The sequence below is a fragment of the Oncorhynchus keta genome, chromosome 13 (assembly GCF_023373465.1).
Source record: "Oncorhynchus keta strain PuntledgeMale-10-30-2019 chromosome 13, Oket_V2, whole genome shotgun sequence".
Classification (NCBI taxonomy): domain Eukaryota; kingdom Metazoa; phylum Chordata; class Actinopteri; order Salmoniformes; family Salmonidae; genus Oncorhynchus; species Oncorhynchus keta.
In genome coordinates, this window is record NC_068433.1 from 41,342,991 (window position 1) to 41,363,096 (window position 20,106).

The following is a 20,106-nucleotide window of genomic DNA, read 5'->3' on the forward strand; positions in this document are numbered from 1 at the left end:
AGGGCACAGTGCCCACAGGGACACACCTGATTCACTTAAGTCTGCCATTGCCTAGCAACCCAAACAGACTGGTGGTCTTGGCTGCATGAATGCGATTTGCTGATAAGCGGACGTTTGCAGTGAGCTTTAGGATAGGAGCTCTGTGCACGTGACATGTCAGACGAGAGAGGAAGAGCGTGTGTGTATGTGATGTTCGTATTTGTGTGTGTGTGTGAGACTGTGTGTGTGTTTGGGCATGTGTGTGTGTGTGTCGGTCGCGGGGTTCGGAGTGGGGCCGCCAGTTTATCGTTCGCTCCATCTTTAGATCAATCTAAACTCAATAGACCTGACCCAGTGTGTGTGTGCGCGTTTGTGTTTGTGCCCGTCAGCTAAGCCCCTGCCAATGATAGATAACCAGATCTCTGTTCAGATCTCCTCTCTAAACTCCTTCACAACAAAGTTAACAATGTCCGCTGTGTGTGGCGTGGGGGATTGGCGGAACGCAGAGATAAACAAGCCTCCGACCATTTTCCCGGTTACAACAAAATACCTTTGTGAGAAAAAGCGAGTGATTGCCAAAGAAGAGTCTACACACTCCACTCAGTGTTTACCGTTTTATCTTCCAGAATGAGATGCATCAGAAATAGCAATGTTTTGTTTGGTTTCCATAACTCAGTTCCAAGTTCCAAAAGTGCCCATTCAAACCCCATAATGAAAAGTCAACAGCATAATCCACCACCATCTGCACATCAGATAGAATGGAGAGAAAAAGAAGAGGGGAAGACTAGAGAGGAGAGGAGGAGGAAATCAGCAGAGAAGAACGATAGAGGAGGAGAGTAGAGAGGAGAAAACTGTAGAGAGAAGTATGGGAGGAGACGAGTGTCTGTCTTACCTCGAGTGAAGCAGTGAGAGCATGTTCAGCAGCCGGAGGACATGACCCCAATCCTGATATCACCTGAGAACACACACGCACACACAAAAAAAGGTCAAAGGTTAGGTTACAGTGAAACCTGACAAACACTATTCGTCTTTTTTCCCACATATCCCTCCCATATTCTTATTACATATCCCTCCCATAACGGTTATTACAGCATTTATCCTCCCTCCTTGCTCTCCAATCCTCCACGTCCCTCCTTCCATCCCATCCTTCTCCCACCCTCCCTCCCTCCTAAAATAACCAGCCGTTCTTGCTGAAACGGCCTCACTGCTTTCAAATGGTTACATTTTGACAACCTCCCAGGCCACTAAATATTTGATGGCAGAGTAATCTCCTTTTATGCCACTATTAATCACACAGGCCCCAGCACCAGGACACATCATACATCTTTAATGGGCCATATGAAGGAATACGTTTCCCCCATCTCTCCCTCTAACTCTCTCTCTGGTTCCCACTTCCTTGCTCTCTCTTTCTCAACATCTAGCTCCCTTCCTTGTCATCCCTCTCTCTCTCTTTACTCTTCTCTCCGCTCCTCTCGTCTCTCCCTAGCCGCTCCCCTATCCTCTCCTCTCTCCCACTCACTTACTGCATCTCTCTCTCCCTCTCTCCCCTTCTCTCCCTCCCCTGCAGCTAGTTTACTTTGGGTGATGAGATACATTAACTCTAGAAATAATTGGTTGTCAGCATTTTCCCATCAAACCCTTGTGACATCAGATGACCAGCACACACACACACACACACACACACACACACACACGCACGCACACACACACACACTCTTCTGCGTGAACTCTTAGTCACGCTACCATCCCAGTTTCCCTATAATATGTAATATAACATGTAAAACATAACGTAGCCGTGTACAACATAACGTAGCCGTGTAAAACATAACGTAGCCGTGTAAAACATAACGTAGCCGTGTAAAACATAACGTAGCCGTGTAAAACATAACGTAGCCGTGTAAAACATAACGTAGCCGTGTAAAACATAACGTAGCCGTGTAAAACATAACGTAGCCGTGTAAAACATAACGTAGCCGTGTAAAACATAAAACATAACGTAGCCGTGTAAAACATAAAACATAACGTAGCCGTGTAAAACATAACGTAGCCGTGTAAAACATAACGTAGCCGTGTAAAACATAACGTAGCCGTGTAAAACATAACGTAGCCGTGTAAAACATAACGTAGCCGTGTAAAACATAACGTAGCCGTGTAAAACATAAAACATAACGTAGCCGTGTAAAACATAACGTAGCCGTGTAAAACATAACGTAGCCGTGTAAAACATAACGTAGCCGTGTAAAACATAACGTAGCCGTGTAAAACATAACGTAGACATGTAAAACATAACGTAGCAGTGTAAAACATAACGTAGACATGTAAAACATAACGTAGCAGTGTAAAACATAACGTAGACATGTAAAACATAATGTAGACATGTAAAACATAATGTAGACATGTAAAAAGAACACAAGTGTAATGTGGTGTGTGTGTGTGTGTATGACCGTGTGTGTTACTTTAGCAACAGCCTGGTGTAGTCTGTAGAGGGAGTTGACCACCGCCATGTTCCTCCTCTGACCTTCTGTTAGAGGCCCTATCACCTGACTGGCATCCCCCTGGGTAGATAGCTGGAGAGAAAGAGAGAGTGAGAGAATAAGGGAAGGATGGAGGGAGAGAAATAGAGGAAGAGAGAGAGAAATAGGTGGAGAGAAGAGAGAGAGAAAAAGTCAGGACACCTGTAGTACTCAGCAGACACACAGCAGCAGTGAGAGCAAGGGCACACCGGAGCCAGGATCCAGCTCCCACTGCTATAGCAGAGCAAGGAGGGGCCAGGGAACAACACATACAAATGGGACAGGAGCCAGGATCCAGCTGTAGTAGCAGTTTGGGCTGCTGTCTCCTGGCCATGTTCCACAGACGGATAGGGACACCTCACCACCTCTCACCTCAGAGGTGATAACAAGCAGGTCACACACACACCTGGGGAAATTAGAGGCTCCCTATCTGAGATGGCCATCTCAGGAAGACGAATAGAGAGGAATTGGGGCCATCTCAGGAAGACGAAGAGAGAGGAATTGGGGCCATCTCAGGAAGACAGAGAGAGAGGAATTGGGGCCATCTCAGGAAGACAGAGCGAGAGAGAAAAAGCGAGAGACAACATGTGCAAAGTGGTGCCATAGCAACGGTCTAAAAATGGCAAAGCAACAGTTAACTATAGCTTTAGAGTGTAGTTGTGTGGATGGCAAACACGTACACACAGAGGCGCACACACATTGACATTCATGACACATGCACGTGCCCACACACACGCACAGAGAGGTGTCAGGATACCAGCACCGAAGTAGCTTCCTGTTCACACCTGAGTATGTCTGTGTTTGTGTGAGTGAGTGTGTGAGAGTGACTGTAGATCAGGCCTGTGTGTGTCGCATCTCAGTGTGTGTGCGCGTGTGTGTCCGAGTGTATATTTAGAGCTTGGGGTGTCTGTGGAGGAGGCTCCAACCTACTAATAAAACTTAGTTAGTCACTGTTAACTTAGAAGCATGTTTTTGTACCCTTCCCATTGATGAGTATTTTTATTTATTTAATCAATTTAGAATAAGGCTGTAACGTAACAAAATGTGGAAAAGGGGAAGGGGTCTGAATACTTTCCGAATGCACTGTAATTAGAGGGTTGTAGGCATAATACAAATAATAATAATATTGAAGTAAAAAAAAAAGTAACCAATTCAGACCTTTACAATTAAGTTAGCAGACTTCATGAGTAAGGGTGGGTAATGAAGACAAATAAAACAAAGATGATATGATTGCTGTAGGACCAATAGCACTTAATCCATTATCTGAATTATTTATTAGCAATATACTTTAAAAGACCTTAAACCAAAATGTGCCATCCTTTAAGTGCTCTATACTCTTTACCAAAAAACAAGAAGAGGGCATGTGCAAAAAGCCTATACTCTTATATAATAATTCATCACTGCCTGTAGGGAAAGTCCTCCCTGGGAGATACATTCAGTAGCCTATAAGCAGAGGGAGACAGGAATCAACAGGAAGAAAAACAAGCAAAAGCTCAAAAAGTTATTATGTAGTAGCCCAAACTGATAGCTAACCCATTTGTGTAGTTGTCCAAATAGATTCAATATTTCTTTACCTCCCCTTTTCTTCATCATTTCGTCATATCCAATTACGATCTTGTCTGATCGCTGAAACTCCCCAATGGGCTCGGCACAGGCGAAGGTCGAGTCGTGTGTCCTCCGAAACATGACCCACCAAACCGCGCTCCTTCACACCTGCCCGCTTAAACCGGAAGCCAGCCGGACCAATTTGTCGGAGGAAACAGTGTTTAACTGACGACCGAAGTCAGCCTGCAGGTGCCTGGCCCGCCACAAGGAGTCGCTAGAGCGTGATGAGCCAAGTAAAGTCAAGCCAAGTCTTTTGGGGTATGCCTGTGTGTCCGCCAGTAGTTGAAACGGACAGCTCTGGGGCATTCAACATGTCAACCTTTCACAAATACAATGTAGTGATGAAGTCAATTGACATGCATATTATTCATGTTTAGCTCTCTGTGTACATCCAAGGGCCAGCCGTGCTGCCCTGTTGGGAGACAAAACTAGGGCCTGTAGAACCTGCCTTGTTGATACGGCTATTAAGAAGATAGAGCTGCGCTTTATTATGGACAGACTTTTCCACATTTTAGCTACTGTTGTATAAATATGTTTTGACCATGGAAGTTTACAATCCAGGGTTACTCCAAGCAGCTCAATTTACACATGATTTATTACAAGATGTAAGTGAGATTTAGGTTTTAGTGAATGACTTGTCCCAAATACAATGTTTTTAGTAAAAAAATTAACTTATTCCTTGCCACCCACTCTGAAACTAACTGCAGATCTTAGTTAAGTGTTGCAGTCATTTCAGTCGCTGTAGTACAGTTGCTGACTTGTATAGTGTTGAGTCATCCGCATACATAGACACATCTTAGTTTGAATCTGGATACTGCTTCAAGTTCATTTCTGCAGCATTAGTAAAGATGTGAACAATAAATGTTGATGATTTCATTCCTGTGCAGTTTGTAACTACCCTGGTAGGTTGACTGATAGCCTGATCCAGGTTGCAGGCACTGGTTACAGTTTGAAGCTTTTTCTTAAATGGTCAGTTTGATGATAGCCAGTCAATATCTAAAATCACCCAGAACTTATACCTCTCTGTTTATATCACATATATTATTAAGCATTTCGCACATTATCCAGATACTGACTGTAAGCACTTCGTGGTCTATAGCAGCTTCCCTCAAGAATGGGCTTTAGGTGAGGCAGATGAACCTGTAGCCATATTACTTCAACAGTATTTAACATGAGATTCTCTATAAGCTTTACAGGAATATGGTTCTGAATATAAACAGGAACACCTCCACCATTGGCATTTCTGTATTTTCTGTAAATGTTATAACCTTGTATTGCTACCTCTGTATCATCAAATGTATTAACTGAGTGAGTTTCAGAGTCAAAACATGAATGTCATCTGTTAACAGCAAATGATTGATTTCAGCAACCTTGCTCTTTAAAAGTGCTTTCTTCTCCATCTTAAATAAGCATGCCCCATCCAAACAATGTAGAACTAACAACAGATATAGCCCTTTGTTCACCCCAGATTTGACTGCCCTTGCTTGACCAGCACAAAACCATCCGGTGGGGTTCTGCATTAGCAGAATAGCCCCCGCGATATGCAACTTTTCAGGGAAGCCAGGAACCAATATACTCAGTCATAAATTTGCATCCTGTAGCACTGATTCCAAAAACATTTTGGGACACTGTAAAGTCCATGGAGACGAAGAGCACCTCCTCCCAGCTGCCCACTGCACTGAATCTACGAAACACTGTCACCACTGATAAATGGGTGAGAGCCAGGGTGGACAGATGTGTCTCTACACATCTTTTATTTGTTCATGTTCAGGTCAACTCTACATTTTGAAGACTACATTAGTGGGCAGGAGGAACCACTCACAGACACTGTGGCTGTGTCCCTAATGACACCATATTCCCCATATATAGTACACTACTTTTGACCAGAGCCCTATGGGTCACTAACCCAGCCACTAGCCTCTTCAGTAACCCTCCTCATCTGACTAGCCAAGCAGCCCACTGATGATGACCATTGATTCATAGCAGGGAAATTCTGAATGAACACTGACGACTATGGGCTGAGAGAGACATGCTCGGTCTGACCGCTCTGTACTATTCTACCCCCCTCTATTCTCTTCTCCTCCTCCCCTCTCATCAAATCAAGTCAAATCAAACTTTATTTGTGACATGCGCCGAATACAACAGGTGTAGACTTTACCGGGAAATGCTTATTTACAAGCCCTTAACCAACAGTGCAGTTCAAGAAGAGTTTACCAAATATTTACCAAATAAACTAAAGTTAAAAAAAGTATTAAAATCTCCCCTCATATCCTCTCCTTGCGCCCACTGACACTTAGCCACAGAACAGGGTTTGACTGATGAACAATTGGATGTTGTGGTGACCTACCAGCTGCTCAGACTTGACACAGAAGAGCTGGACGGTCTTGGCAGCGTTCTTGGCCACTGCCAGAGTCAGACTGGTGTCTACAGACGCCACGTTCAGCTCACTGAGGACACACACATAATAATATAACATGTAGGACAATGGAAAGAACAGGATCAGGGCAGGATCAGCAAAAAAAAAGTGAGATGACCAACAGATGTAAGAAATAATATTTCTGCTTTTTTTCCTGAGAATTTTGTCTGAGTAGGGAACAGTGTTTGTGTAGGTGTGTACCTGGTGATGGTCTTGATGATGCTGTCCAGTTCGTCGTGGGAGGGGGGGTTGCGTCCCCCCATGGGGAACACCAGGTTGATGGGGTCAAACAGACGAGACAGAGACTTGGAGAGGTACGCTGCCTCGTAGGGCTGCAGAGAGTCCTTCAAAGCCTTCTCTGGACTACACACAGACACATGTTATTTATCTCATTAATGTGTTTACAAACTATATACAGCGATGGTTCATTATTTTCCTGGATTTAAACAAAGTTCTACATTTGGGAACATGTCTAGAGGCCAGATTCTTGGTCTATTTACACATCTCACACACACTGATCTTGACCCACATCGAGCGCACAGTGGACTGGTCTGTGGCGCTGGAGCGAGATGACATCAGTAGTGACAGGCTCTGGCAGGCCTACCCTCTCTTCCAACTCTCTCTCTCCCTTGCGCTCTCTCGTTTCTCTCACACTGATGAAATGGGGAAGAGGTAGAGAAACCCAAGCTAACAGCAGCCTGTAGGGCCGTCAAGCTTGCACACACACACACACACACACACACACACACACACACACACACACACACACACACACACACACACACACACACACACACACACACACACACACACACACACACACACACACACACACACACACCTCCAGCAGCGCTCCAATCTTTAGTTCATCTGGCCAGTCATTTTATGCACCACAATTCATCAGACAGGGCGCTTATTGATTAATGGTGCTCTCTCGTTAACTGAAATGTAGCTCAATGAGAACAATGACGACAAGTGCCTTTCGCACACGAGCAAATGTGCATTCAATGTTTGTTCTCCATCTCATCACCACTCCTCTGAATGATTTTGCTCCCTCATATACCTCCCTGTGTCAACCAGCCGATTCATCCATCTCTTCCCACCCTGTCACTTCTCTGTCTGGGCTTCTTCACACTACCTCCTTTCATTCTATTCCCTCACTTTATCCGTTCTGCAGCTCTCTATCAGCTTGTTAGTGTACCCTCTTTCAATGCACCTCTCTCCCTCCGTCCGTCCGTCCAGCCATCCCCTCTCCCTCCCTTCATCCCCCTCTCTGCCCAACCACAGCAACAGACACCTTGAGTAACAGAGGCAATTTGGCCCACAGCAGCGCCCGTAATTACAAGTTTAAACACTGAGAGGACACACAACACACAGGCTGACAGCTCTACATCAGAGAGCAAACAGAGAGACGAAGCGAGAAAGAGGGTATGGGGTAGAGCGAGACAGGCAGAGCAAGGAAATGAAAGAGAGGTAGAGAGCGGGACGGAGAGAGGGACCCAAGAGAGAAGAGAGTAATAGAGAGAGGGAGAGAAAGAGATTTAATGGAGTCAGGGAGATAACCTGGGCCTGCTCCCAGTGGCTTTCATGTACCCATGGTTAATCAACACTGACTCAACTTGACTGAGTGCCAGGGGGATAACCAGCAGGGCCAGGCGCTGTAGCCTGGCACAGGATCTCCTACTGGGAAACAGGGAGCAGCAAGGGCCCCTGGCTGGGCCTGGAGCTTCACACCATTAGGTTAATGTGCGACTCATATCAGGCTCCAGCAGTTACAGACATACGCTATAGTGTACAGGAGCCATTTCCACCTGTCTGGTCACCGAGCCATCACAACACAATTTAAACACTCAAGTTGTTGCATCTGTCACAAATATAGTTGCTTATTCCAGACATCTACCGGTAGGATAGGGATATGTCAGGCCTGAAGTTCACCCAGTAGAGAGGGCCTACGTCCCAAATAGAACCCTATTCTACGGCTGTCCCTGACAAAAAAATATATATATTGGTCGACGAGAGTAGTCTGTTCTTTAGAACCAATCGATTGTTCGAAATTTGAAAATGTGTATTTTACCATATATAAAAATCAAATCAAATGTTATTTGTCACATGTGCCAAATACAACAGGTGAAGGTAGACCTTACCATGAAATGCTTACTAACAAAGCCCTTAACCAACCATGCAGTGAAAAAAATATTTACTAAATAAACTAGAGTAAAAAATGTAAAAAAGTAACACAATAGGGCCTCCCAAGTGGTGTAGTGGTCTAAGTCACTACATTGCAGTTGCTAGCTGTCCCACTAGAGATCTTGGTTAGAGTCCAGGCTCTGTCGCAGCCGGCACAATTAGCCCAGCGTCATCCGGGTTAGGGGAGGGTTTGACCGGCAGGGATGTCCTTGTCCCATCGCGCTCTAGCGACTCCTGTGACAGGCCAGACGCATGCACGCTGACACGCTGAGTTGCAGCGATGAGACAAGATTGTAACTACTACCAATTGGATACTACAAAATTGGGGAGAAAAAGTATTTATTTACTTTTACCCCTTTTTTCTCCACAATTTCGTAGTATCCAATTGGTAGTAGTTACAATCTTGTCTCATCGCTGCAACTCCCGTACGGACTCGGGAGAGGCAAAGGATGAGAGCCATGCGTCCTCAGAAATATATATATAAAAAGTAACACAATAAAATATTGAGGCTATATACAGGGGGCACCGGTACCGACTCAATGTGCAGGGGTGCAGGTTAGTCAAGGTAATTTGTACATGTAGGTAGGGGTAATGTTACTATGCATGGACAATAAACAACGAGTAGCAGCAGTGTAAGAACAAAGGAGCCAAATAGTCTGGGTGGCCATTTGATTAATTGTTCAGCAGTCTTATGGCTTAGGGGTAGAAGCTGTTGAGGAGCTTTTTGGACTTAGACTTGGCGCTCCGGTACCACTTGTCGTGCGGTAGCAGAGAGAATAGTCTATGACTTGGGTGACTGGAGTCTTTGACAATTTCTTTGGCCTCACTCTGACACCACCAAGTATATAGGTCCTGGATATAGGCCAATTTGTAAGTCGCTCTGGATAAGAGCGTCTGCTAAATGACTTAAATGTAATGTAAATGTGGATGGCAGGAAGCTTGGCCCCAGGTATGCACTACCCTCTGTAACGCCTTATTGTCGGATGCCGAGCAGTTGGTGATGCAACTAGACGGTGATGCAACCGGTCAGGATGCTCTCGATGGTGCAGCTGTAGAACTTTTTGAAGATCACGGGACCCATGCAAAATCTTTTCAGTCTCCTGAGGGGGAAAAGACATTGTCATGCCCTCTTCACAACTTTCTTAGTGTGTTTGGACCATGATAGTTTGTTGGTGGACACCAAGGAACTTGAAACTCTCGACCCAGTCTACACAGCCCGTCGATATAATGGGGGTGTGTTCGGCCCCCCTTTTCCTGTAGTCCATGATAATCTCCTTTGTCTTGCTCACGTTGACAGAGAACTTGTTGTCCTGGCACCACACTGCCAGGTCTCTGACCTCCTCTCTATAGGCGGTCTCAGTTGTCGGTGATCAGGCCTACCACCGTTGTGTCGTCAGCAAACATAATGATGGCGCTGGAGTCATACTTGGCCACACAGTCGTGAGTCAAAAGGGAGTACAGGAGGGGACTAAGCACGCACCCCTGAGGGTCCCCTGTGTTGAGGATCAGCGTGGCAGTTGTGTTGTTGCCTATCCGTCAGGAAGTCAAGGATCCAGTTGCAGAGGGAGGTGTTTGGTCCTGTTTAGCTTAGCGATGAGCTTTGTGGGCACTATGGTGTTGAACACTGAGCTGTAGTCAATTAACAGCATTTTCACGTACAGTACCGGTCAAAAGTTTGGACACCTACTCATTCAAGGGTTTTTGTTTATTTTTACTATTTTCTACATTGTAGAATAATAGTGAAGACATCAAAACCCCAAAATATATTTTAGATTCTTCAAAGTAGCCATCCTTTGCCTTGATGACAGCTTTGGACACTCATGGCATTCTCTCAATCAGCTTCACCTGGAATGCTTTTCCAACAGTCTTGAAGTTCCCATATATGCTGAGCACAGCTTTTTCTTCAGTCTGCGGTCCAACTCATCCCAAACCATCTCAATTAGGTTGAGGTCGGGTGATTGTGGAGGCCAGGTCATCTGATGCGACACTCCATCACTCTCCTTCTTGGTCAAATAGCCCTTACACAGCCTGGAGGTGTGTTGGGTCATTGTCCTGTTGGAAGAAGAAAATTATAGTCCCACTAAGTGCAAACTAGATGGGATGGCGTATTGCTGCAGAATGCATTGGTTAAGTGTGCCTTGAATTCTAAATAAATCACAGACAGGGTCACCAGCAAAGCACCCCCACACCTCCTCCTCCATGCTTCATGGTGGGAACCACACATGTGGAGATCATCCGTTCACCTTCTCTACATCTCACAAAGAAACGGCGGTTGGAACCAAAAGTCTTAAATTTGGACTCGGACCAAAGGACAGATTTTAGCCGGTCTAATGTCCATTGCCGTGTTTCTTGGCCCAAGCAAGTCCTTTCCTTTTATTGCTGTCCTTTAGTAGTGGTTTCTTTGCAGCAATACGACCATGATGGCCTGATTCACACAGTCTCCTCGGAGCAGTTGATGTTGAGATGTGTCTGTTACTTGAACTCTGTGAAGCATTAATTTGGGCTGCAATCTGAGGCTGGTCACTCTAGTGAATTTATCCTCTGCAGCAGAGGTAACTCTGGGTCTTCCTTTCCTGTGGCGGTCCTCATGAGCGCCAGTTTCATCATAGAGCTTAATGGTTTTTACAACTGCACTTGAAGAAACGTTCAAAGATCTTGAAATCTTCCAGATTGACTGACCTTCATGTCTTAAAGTGATGATGGACTGTTGTTTCTCTTTGCTTATTTGAGCTGTTCTTTCCATAATATGTACTTGGTATTTTACCAAATAGGGCTATATTCTGCATAGCACACCTACCTTGTCACAACACAACTGATTGGCTCAAATGCATTAAGGAAAGAAATCCCACAAACAAACTTTTAACAAGGCACACCTGTTAATTGAAATCCATTCCAGGTGACTACCTCATGAAGCGGGTTGACAGAATGCCAAGAGTGTGCAAAGCTGTCATCAAGGCAAAGGAGAAGAATCTAAAATCTCAAATCTTTTTTGATTTGTTTAACACTTTTTTGGTTACTACATGACTCCTCATGTGTTATTTCATAGTTTTGATGTCTTCACTGTTATTGTATAATGTAGAAAATAGTAAATATAAAGAAAAACATTTGAATGAGTAGGTGTGTCCAAACTCTTGACCGGTACTGTAGGTGTAATATAGACACCCTATGTTTGAATAAAACCAACTATACTGTATGTAGGATACTTTGCCTGATGCTTTAGGGACTGAAATTAAAAATCAACACACAGAAATGACTAAAGAGGGAACAAGAGATCAATATAGCCTAACCAGAAGGGGGAAAAAACGTTCCGAACCCGACCCTCTTCCTCCCTCTGGCCTTCTCAGATTCTGCCATTATGCTCCTGAAGTTGCTGATAATAGGCTACACCAGCGGTCGGAAAGTTATCATACTATTTCTACTGATCTGCGTGCCAGTTCTGATTTTCAAATGCACATTTTTGTGAAACAGTTACATTTAATTCATAATAAAGTCTTCACATCTCAAAATCAATGTCATGTGGTTAATCAAAATTATATCTAAATGAAAATTAGACAAATTCAACTTCTATTGCCATTATCTGAAAATAGCCTACATAAAGCCAACAAATAAAAACACTGTAGGCCGTAGGTAGAAAATATCATGATAAAAATAAATATCCTATAAACCACATTTGCTATTGCATGGCCTGTCTGCAAGGAACTTGAAACATGGTATCAACTTAACTTAGGTCCAGCCTGAAGCTCACACTAGCAATCTCGTAACATTGTATAAAATACAGTTGAAGTCGGAAGTTTACATACACCTTTTCCAAACACATTTAAACTCAGTTTTTCACAATTCCGGACATTTAATTCTAGTAAAAACTCCCTGTCTTAGGTCAGTTAGGATCACCACTTTCTTTTGAGAATGTGAAATGTCAGAATAATAGTAGAGAGAATTATTTATTTCAGCTTTTATTTCTTTCATCACATTCCCAGTGGGTCAGAAGTTTACATTGCCTTTAAATTGTTGAACTTGGGTCAAATGTTCCGGGTAGCCTTCCACAAGCTTCCCACAATAAGTTGGGTGAATTTTGTCCCATTCCTCCTGACAGAGCTGGTGTAACTGAGTCAGATTTGTAGGCCTCCTTGCTCGCACACACTTTTTACATTTACATTTTACATTTAAGTCATTTAGCAGACGCTCTTATCCAGAGCGACTTACAAATTGGTGCATTCACCTTATGACATCCAGTGGAACAGTCACTTTACAATAGTGCATCTAAACCTTAAAAGGGGGGTGAGAAGGATTACTTATCCTATCCTAGGTATTCCTTAAAGAGGTGGGGTTTCAGGTGTCTCCGGAAGGCGGTGATTGACTCCGCTGTCCTGGCGTCGTGAGGAAGTTTGTTCCACCATTGGGGGGCCAGAGCAGCGAACAGTTTTGACTGGGCTGAGCGGGAACTGTACTTCCTCAGTGGTAGGGAGGCGAGCAGGCCAGAGGTGGATGAACGCAGTGCCCTTGTTTGGGTGTAGGGCCTGATCAGAGCCTGGAGGTACTGAGGTGCCATTCCCCTCACAGCTCCGTAGGCAAGCACCATGGTCTTGTAGCGGATGCGAGCTTCAACTGGAAGCCAGTGGAGAGAGCGGAGGAGCGGGGTGACGTGGGAGAACTTGGGAAGGTTGAACACCAGACGGGCTGCGGCGTTCTGGATGAGTTGTAGGGGTTTAATGGCACAGGCAGGGAGCCCAGCCAACAGCGAGTTGCAGTAATCCAGACGGGAGATGACAAGTGCCTGGATTAGGACCTGCGCCGCTTCCTGTGTGAGGCAGGGTCTTACTCTGCGGATGTTGTAGAGCATGAACCTACAGGAATGGGCCACCGCCTTGATGTTAGTTGAGAACGACAGGGTGTTGTCCAGGATCACGCCAAGGTTCTTAGCGCTCTGGGAGGAGGACACAATGGAGTTGTCAACCGTGATGGCGAGATCATGGAACGGGCAGTCCTTCCCGGGAGGAAGAGCAGCTCCGTCTTGCCGAGGTTCAGCTTGAGGTGGTGATCCGTCATCCACACTGATATGTCTGCCAGACATGCAGAGATGCGATTCGCCACCTGGTCATCAGAAGGGGGAAAGGAGAAGATTAATTGTGTGTCGTCTGCATAGCAATGATAGGAGAGACCATGTGAGGTTATGACAGAGCCAAGTGACTTGGTGTATAGCGAGAATAGGAGAGGGCCTAGAACAGAGCCCTGGGGGACACCAGTGGTGAGAGTGCGTGGTGAGGAGACAGATTCTCGCCACGCCACCTGGTAGGAGCGACCTGTCAGGTAGGACGCAATCCAAGCGTGGGCCGCGCCGGAGATGACCAACTCGGAGAGGGTGGAGAGGAGGATCTGATGGTTCACAGTATCGAAGGCAGCCGATAGGTCTAGAAGGATGAGAGCAGAGGAGAGAGAGTTAGCTTTAGCGGTGCGGAGCGCCTCCGTGATACAGAGAAGAGCAGTCTCAGTTGAATGACTAGTCTTGAAACCTGACTGATTTGGATCAAGAAGGTCATTCTGAGAGAGATAGCGGGAGAGCTGGCCAAGGACGGCACGTTCAAGAGTTTTGGAGAGAAAAGAAAGAAGGGATACTGGTCTGTAGTTGTTGACATCGGAGGGATCGAGTGTAGGTTTTTTTCAGAAGGGGTGCAACTCTCGCTCTCTTGAAGACGGAAGGGACGTAGCCAGCGGTCAGGGATGAGTTGATGAGCGAGGTGAGGTAAGGGAGAAGGTCTCCGGAAATGGTCTGGAGAAGAGAGGAGGGGATAGGGTCAAGCGGGCAGGTTGTTGGGCGGCCGGCCGTCACAAGACGCGAGATTTCATCTGGAGAGAGAGGGGAGAAAGAGGTCAGAGCACAGGGTAGGGCAGTGTGAGCAGAACCAGCGGTGTCGTTTGACTTAGCAAACGAGGATCGGATGTCGTCGACCTTCTTTTCAAAATGGTTGACAAAGTCATCTGCAGAGAGGGAGGAGGGGGGAGGGGGATTCAGGAGGGAGGAGAAGGTGGCAAAGAGCTTCCTAGGGTTAGAGGCAGAAGCTTGGAATTTAGAGTGGTAGAAAGTGGCTTTAGCAGCAGAGACAGAAGAGGAAAATGTAGAGAGGAGGGAGCGAAAGGATGCCAGGTCCGCAGGGAGGCGAGTTTTCCTCCATTTCTGCTCGGCTGCCCGGAGCCCTGTTCTGTGAGCTCGCAATGAGTCATCGAGCCACGGAGCGGGAGGGGAGGACCGAGCCGGCCTGGAGGATAGGGGGCATAGAGAGTCAAAGGATGTCAAGGGATGCAGAAAGGGAGGAGAGGAGGGTTGAGGAGGGAGAATCAGGAGATAGGTTGGAGAAGGTTTGAGCAGAGGGAAGAGATGATAGGATGGAAGAGGAGAGAGTAGCGGGGGAGAGAGAGCGAAGGTTGGGACGGCGCGATACCATCCGAGTAGGGGCAGTGTGGGAAGTGTTGGATGAGAGCGAGAGGGAAAAGGATACAAGGTAGTGGTCGGAGACTTGGAGGGGAGTTGCAATGAGGTTAGTGGAAGAACAGCATCTAGTAAAGATGAGGTCGAGCGTATTGCCTGCCTTGTGAGTAGGGGGGGAAGGTGAGAGGGTGAGGTCAAAAGAGGAGAGGAGTGGAAAGAAGGAGGCAGAGAGGAATGAGTCAAAGGTAGAATTAGGGAAGTTAAAGTCGCCCAGAACTGTGAGAGGTGAGCCGTCCTCAGGAAAGGAGCTTATCAAGGCATCAAGCTCATTGATGAACTCTCCGAGGGAACCTGGAGGGCGATAAATGATAAGGATGTTAAGCTTGAAAGGGCTGGTAACTGTGACAGCATGGAATTCAAAGGAGGCGATAGACAGATGGGTAAGGGGAGAAAGAGAGAATGACCACTTGGGAGAGATGAGGATCCCGGTGCCACCACCCCACAAATTGTCTATGGGATTGAGGTCAGGGCTTTGTGCCACTCCAATACCTTGACTTTGTTGTCCTTAAGCCATTTTTCCAGAACTTTGGAAGTATTCTTGGGGTCATTGTCCATTTGGAAGACCCATTTGCAATCAAGCTTTAACTTCCTGACTGATGTCTTGAGATGTTGCTACTATATATATCCACATAATTCTCTTTCCTCATGATACCATCGATTTTGTGAAGTGCACCAGTTCCTCGTGCAGCAAAGTACTTTTGTACCCGTTTCCTCCAGCATCTTCACAAGGTCCTTTGCTGTTGTTCTCGGATTGAGTTGCACTTTTCGCAACAAAGTACTTTCATCTCTAGGAGACAGAACGTGTCTCCTTCCTGAGCGGTATGACGCCTGCGTGGTCCCATGGTGTTTATACTTGCATAATATTGTTTGTACAGATAAACGTGGTACCTTCAGGCATTTGGAAATTGATCCTAAGGATGAACCAGACTTGTGGAGGTCTACAATTTTTTTTTCTGAGGTCTTGGCTGATTTCTTTTGATTTTCCCATGATGCCAAGCAAAGAGGCACTGCGTTTGTAGGTAGGCCTTGAAATACATCCACAGGTACACCTCCAATTGACTAAAATGGCGTCAACTAGCCTATCAGAAGCTTCTAAAGCCATGGCATAATTTCCTGGAATTTCCAGAGCTGTTTAAAGGCACAGTCAACTTAGTGTATGTAAACGTCTGACCCACTGTAATTGTGATACAGTGAATTATAAGTAAAATAATCTGTCTGTAAACAATGGTTGGAAAAATGACTTGTGTCATGCACAAAGCAGATGTCCTAACCGACTTGCCAGAACTATAGTTTGTTAACAAGAAATTTGTGGAGTGGTTGAAAAACGAGTTTTAATGATTCCAACCTAAGTGTATGTAAACTTCCGACTTCAACTGTATGTGAGCTCTGGACAGACAGACAGAGCTGTAGGATATTTGCGCAAGGGATAAGAAGTAATCATGTAGGTATTCTTTTTACACATTTCCACCGGATCAGCCTATCGACCAAACAATCGACTAAATGGGGTCAGCCCTACCCTATTCCCCATTTAGTGCACTACTTTTGACCAGGGCAATGGGAGGGTGAGTCTGGTCCAGCAGGATTCTATAAAACTCTGATGTTGACGTTTCTTTATCGAATCGTTTTCTTCAACTGTCCTTCGATCGTTCTCTGTTCTCTCCACTACAAAGCCCTGTCTCTCCTCAGAGAGGTGCCTTATAGCTTGCTCCCGTCAGATAGCTCCTGCCCTCCGTGACTTCATTCAACTACTTCTTATACACTCACACTGGAGGCCTTTGGAAAAGCTTTATCTCTCCCCCTTCTTTCACTCTTTCTGGCACTCTGCCCACACACATACACACTTTATCTCTAACTCGCCCCCTCCTCCCCCATCACTGAGCACTCTAAAATATAGTAGGTTTAATGGACGTTTACTTTCTGCTCCATCCATGCATACCAATCAGTGTGCTGGCTGTGACCGGTTCTGTGGTTTGTTTTAATTGCTAGTGGTCTCTCATATTTAAACTCTCCTACAGCTTTAGTACTCTGTATAAAGAGATAGAGACTTTACATTCTGAGATTCACCACGTATCACGGAATGTGTGTGAGAGAGAGAATCTTCATACTGAAATTATTTCTGTCAATCACAGCAAGCTGGGTCAAATCCCACACTGGTTAGTCAAGGTAAGGCTGTGTGTGTGTGTGTGTGTGTGCGTGTGTGCGTGTGCGTGTGTGTGTGTGTGTGAGAGAGAGAGAGAGACTCATCCCGAACCGGTCGATCATTGAGTAGGATGTGAAGAGGCAGACTGCATACTGTAACAAAGCCGAGAGAGTGTGTGTGTGTGTATTTGTTCACTTCAGACTCACTCGTAGTCGTGTTTGGTTTGTGTGAAAAGGTCCTGGTTGTCCATCTCTGTGGTGGGCAGGTCCATGGCGGTGTCCAGCCCTGCGCTGCTCGATATCACCCCCTGGATGCTGGAGCTGTACTGCTGCAGCCGACGCCACAGGTCGTTATAGAGACGGAGAAGCTTAGGGTACTCTCCCTCTAATGCCTGCTTGAGGAAGGATGAGGCTGGAGAGGGAGAGAGAGAACGAGAGAGAGAGAGAGAGAGAACGGGGTAGGGGTGAGGAGGAGGTCACAAAAAGAGAAGGATGAGAAGGAGGACGAGCAGAAGAGTGGAGCCGTAAAATGTCACCTTCTGTGTTTTAATGACTGCAAAGGTAAACATCTGCTTTGATGCACACTAACAGTCTTTCTGCTCCCGTGAACTAGAAACATCACATTATCCCTGATTACCAGACTCGAACATGGATGAAGGGATGAGACTGAAACAGAAAGACTATCCTGATAAAAATAAAGCAAAATAAAATCAATGGTGACATTTTCCCGCTCATTATTATGTTAATTACCTGACTTTACGAGTGATTTGTTGCTCGTTAAGGGATGATATGCAGATTGTTTTAATGTAGATTGATTTGGTGAATGCATAATATAGTGTTTTATAATGATTCATACAGGTTTGAACTGAAGTACTTTCAGGCTCTTGTATATTTCCATATGCTAATTGAACCAAAAGGTTATTTCACCATAAGAGAAAGAATAAGAGAACAAAATGGAAAAAAATATTTGGAGGAGTGCGGGGCACTGGGACAGAGACAGATGGATAGAGAGAGAAAGAGAGAGCCAGCTTGACAAAGACAGAGAGAGAATCGAGGAAGGAGAGATATACTGGGCCTGTGTGGATTAACTCCGTATTGACCAGTGAGAGTGAATGACGAGCATCATTAACAGGTGATAACACTGTACTGTGTTAGAGCAGGGATCAATAGACACGGATTCGTCCAAGGCAGGCTGCTGTGGGCTTCACGACATGGCAAAGACACACGTAATGGATTAGGGTGATGGTGACTGGATCATAGCTTGACTTCGCTCTTTCTTTACCCTGCCAAGAGAACACTTTGTATAAGTTGTGTAGTGGACACTTTCCCTTCGTATCCTTTTCACGTCATCCGCTATCAGTCAATGTTCTCGAGTCTCTCTCACCACCATTAGATACAGAACTCGGCAGGAGAAACGCCAACGGCGTCTATAAGAGTTCTTAGAAACAGCTCCATACGCAGTCAACAGATCCTGTAGGTAGGCAGCCCACAGATCGTTGTGTGGAAATAGAGTTAACAGCACCACAGGAAGCAAACGCGCCACTCTTTTACTCACATCTAAATCTACTGACATTTATCCCTTCTGGTGAAATGGCACACTTACTGTATGATAAGGAGGGGGCGGAAACTTTTCTCTGCGGTGTGTGTGGATGGATGCTGTTGGGTTGTCTCTCCACCTTTTATAGGGCCTGTCCCATGGCGGGGTATAAATTAAAGAAGGGGTGTGCGAGTGTGTCTGTATGTGTTTATAGACCCTGTCCTGTCTGAAAAGGGGTTATATATCACCAGAGAGGTGTAATCATACCCCCGCAGTGGTTGGGACGGGACATGGAGGGGCGTTTAGGGTTTTTAGGCGAAGGGAAGAGTGATGGCCCACTGTTTGTGCTGTACCGCTGACACACACACACACACACACACACACACACACACACACACACACACACACACACACACACACACACACACACACACACACACACACACACACACACACACACACACACACACACACACACACACACACACACACACACACACACAAACGCAGGTACAGCATTATTTGCAGGTGGCATAACGCTATTCAACGCTAAAACAGAGAAAACGAAGAGAAACGTAAGAGGGAGAGAGAGAGAGAGAGAGAGAGAGCGAGACGCAGAGAGAGTAAGCACACACACACACTGCTACTAGGGTGCATCAGCGTTACTCTGTGAAACAGACATTGCTCTGTAGCCTCACCAGCCGTAGCTCTCTGGAACTCCACCGAGAGAGTGTGTGTGACATCACTCCAAAACGTGTAGAGGATATCAGGCTGGCCGTCCTGCCGAGAGAAGAGAGAAACAACTGAACAGAGAGTCACACAAGGAGACACACACACACAGGGCTGTGATGAGTGCAGTCTGCACCCAACAGGCAGAAGGGCAGGGTGACTGCCATTATCATCATTATCTACCAGTGTGATCCTCAGCCACACCAGATGCTGCTATCACCGCACACATTTATCACACTGCAAATCAGCTAGAAACACACACACACACACACACACACACACACACACACACACACACACACACACACACACACACACACACACACACACACACACACACACACACACACACACACACACGACCACTGTGCTGTGCCATAACCATCACCGTGGACAACAATGACAGCTCATCACCATAATGACAAGTTATAGCAGGGCGTCTTGCGATGGGCTGAGGAGGTTTGTCCACTAATGAGGGTCCACTCCTCTGAAGCATGCAGAGCTAGTACACACATCT

At 45.8% G+C, this 20,106-nt stretch overlaps 2 protein-coding genes across 2 annotated transcripts in view; both read right to left on the reverse strand.

The window, feature by feature from the left end:
• The window catches only part of cog5 (component of oligomeric golgi complex 5), a 92,046-nt gene that overhangs the window by 9,894 nt on the left and 62,046 nt on the right, over positions 1-20,106 (reverse strand). The window contains exons 11-16 of the mRNA XM_052460165.1: positions 19,559-19,640; positions 17,531-17,735; positions 6,715-6,876; positions 6,445-6,544; positions 2,436-2,546; positions 872-934 (exon numbers count right to left, since the gene is read on the reverse strand). Of these exons, the coding sequence (XP_052316125.1) occupies positions 872-934; positions 2,436-2,546; positions 6,445-6,544; positions 6,715-6,876; positions 17,531-17,735; positions 19,559-19,640 (723 nt within the window). The remainder of the gene's footprint in view (positions 1-871; positions 935-2,435; positions 2,547-6,444; positions 6,545-6,714; positions 6,877-17,530; positions 17,736-19,558; positions 19,641-20,106) is intronic.
• LOC118392355 (solute carrier organic anion transporter family member 1C1-like) overlaps positions 6,883-20,106 on the reverse strand; it is a 176,703-nt gene continuing 163,479 nt past the window's right edge. The window contains exon 16 of the transcript XR_008062863.1: positions 6,883-12,502. The gene's annotated coding sequence lies outside the window, so the exon portion shown is untranslated. The remainder of the gene's footprint in view (positions 12,503-20,106) is intronic.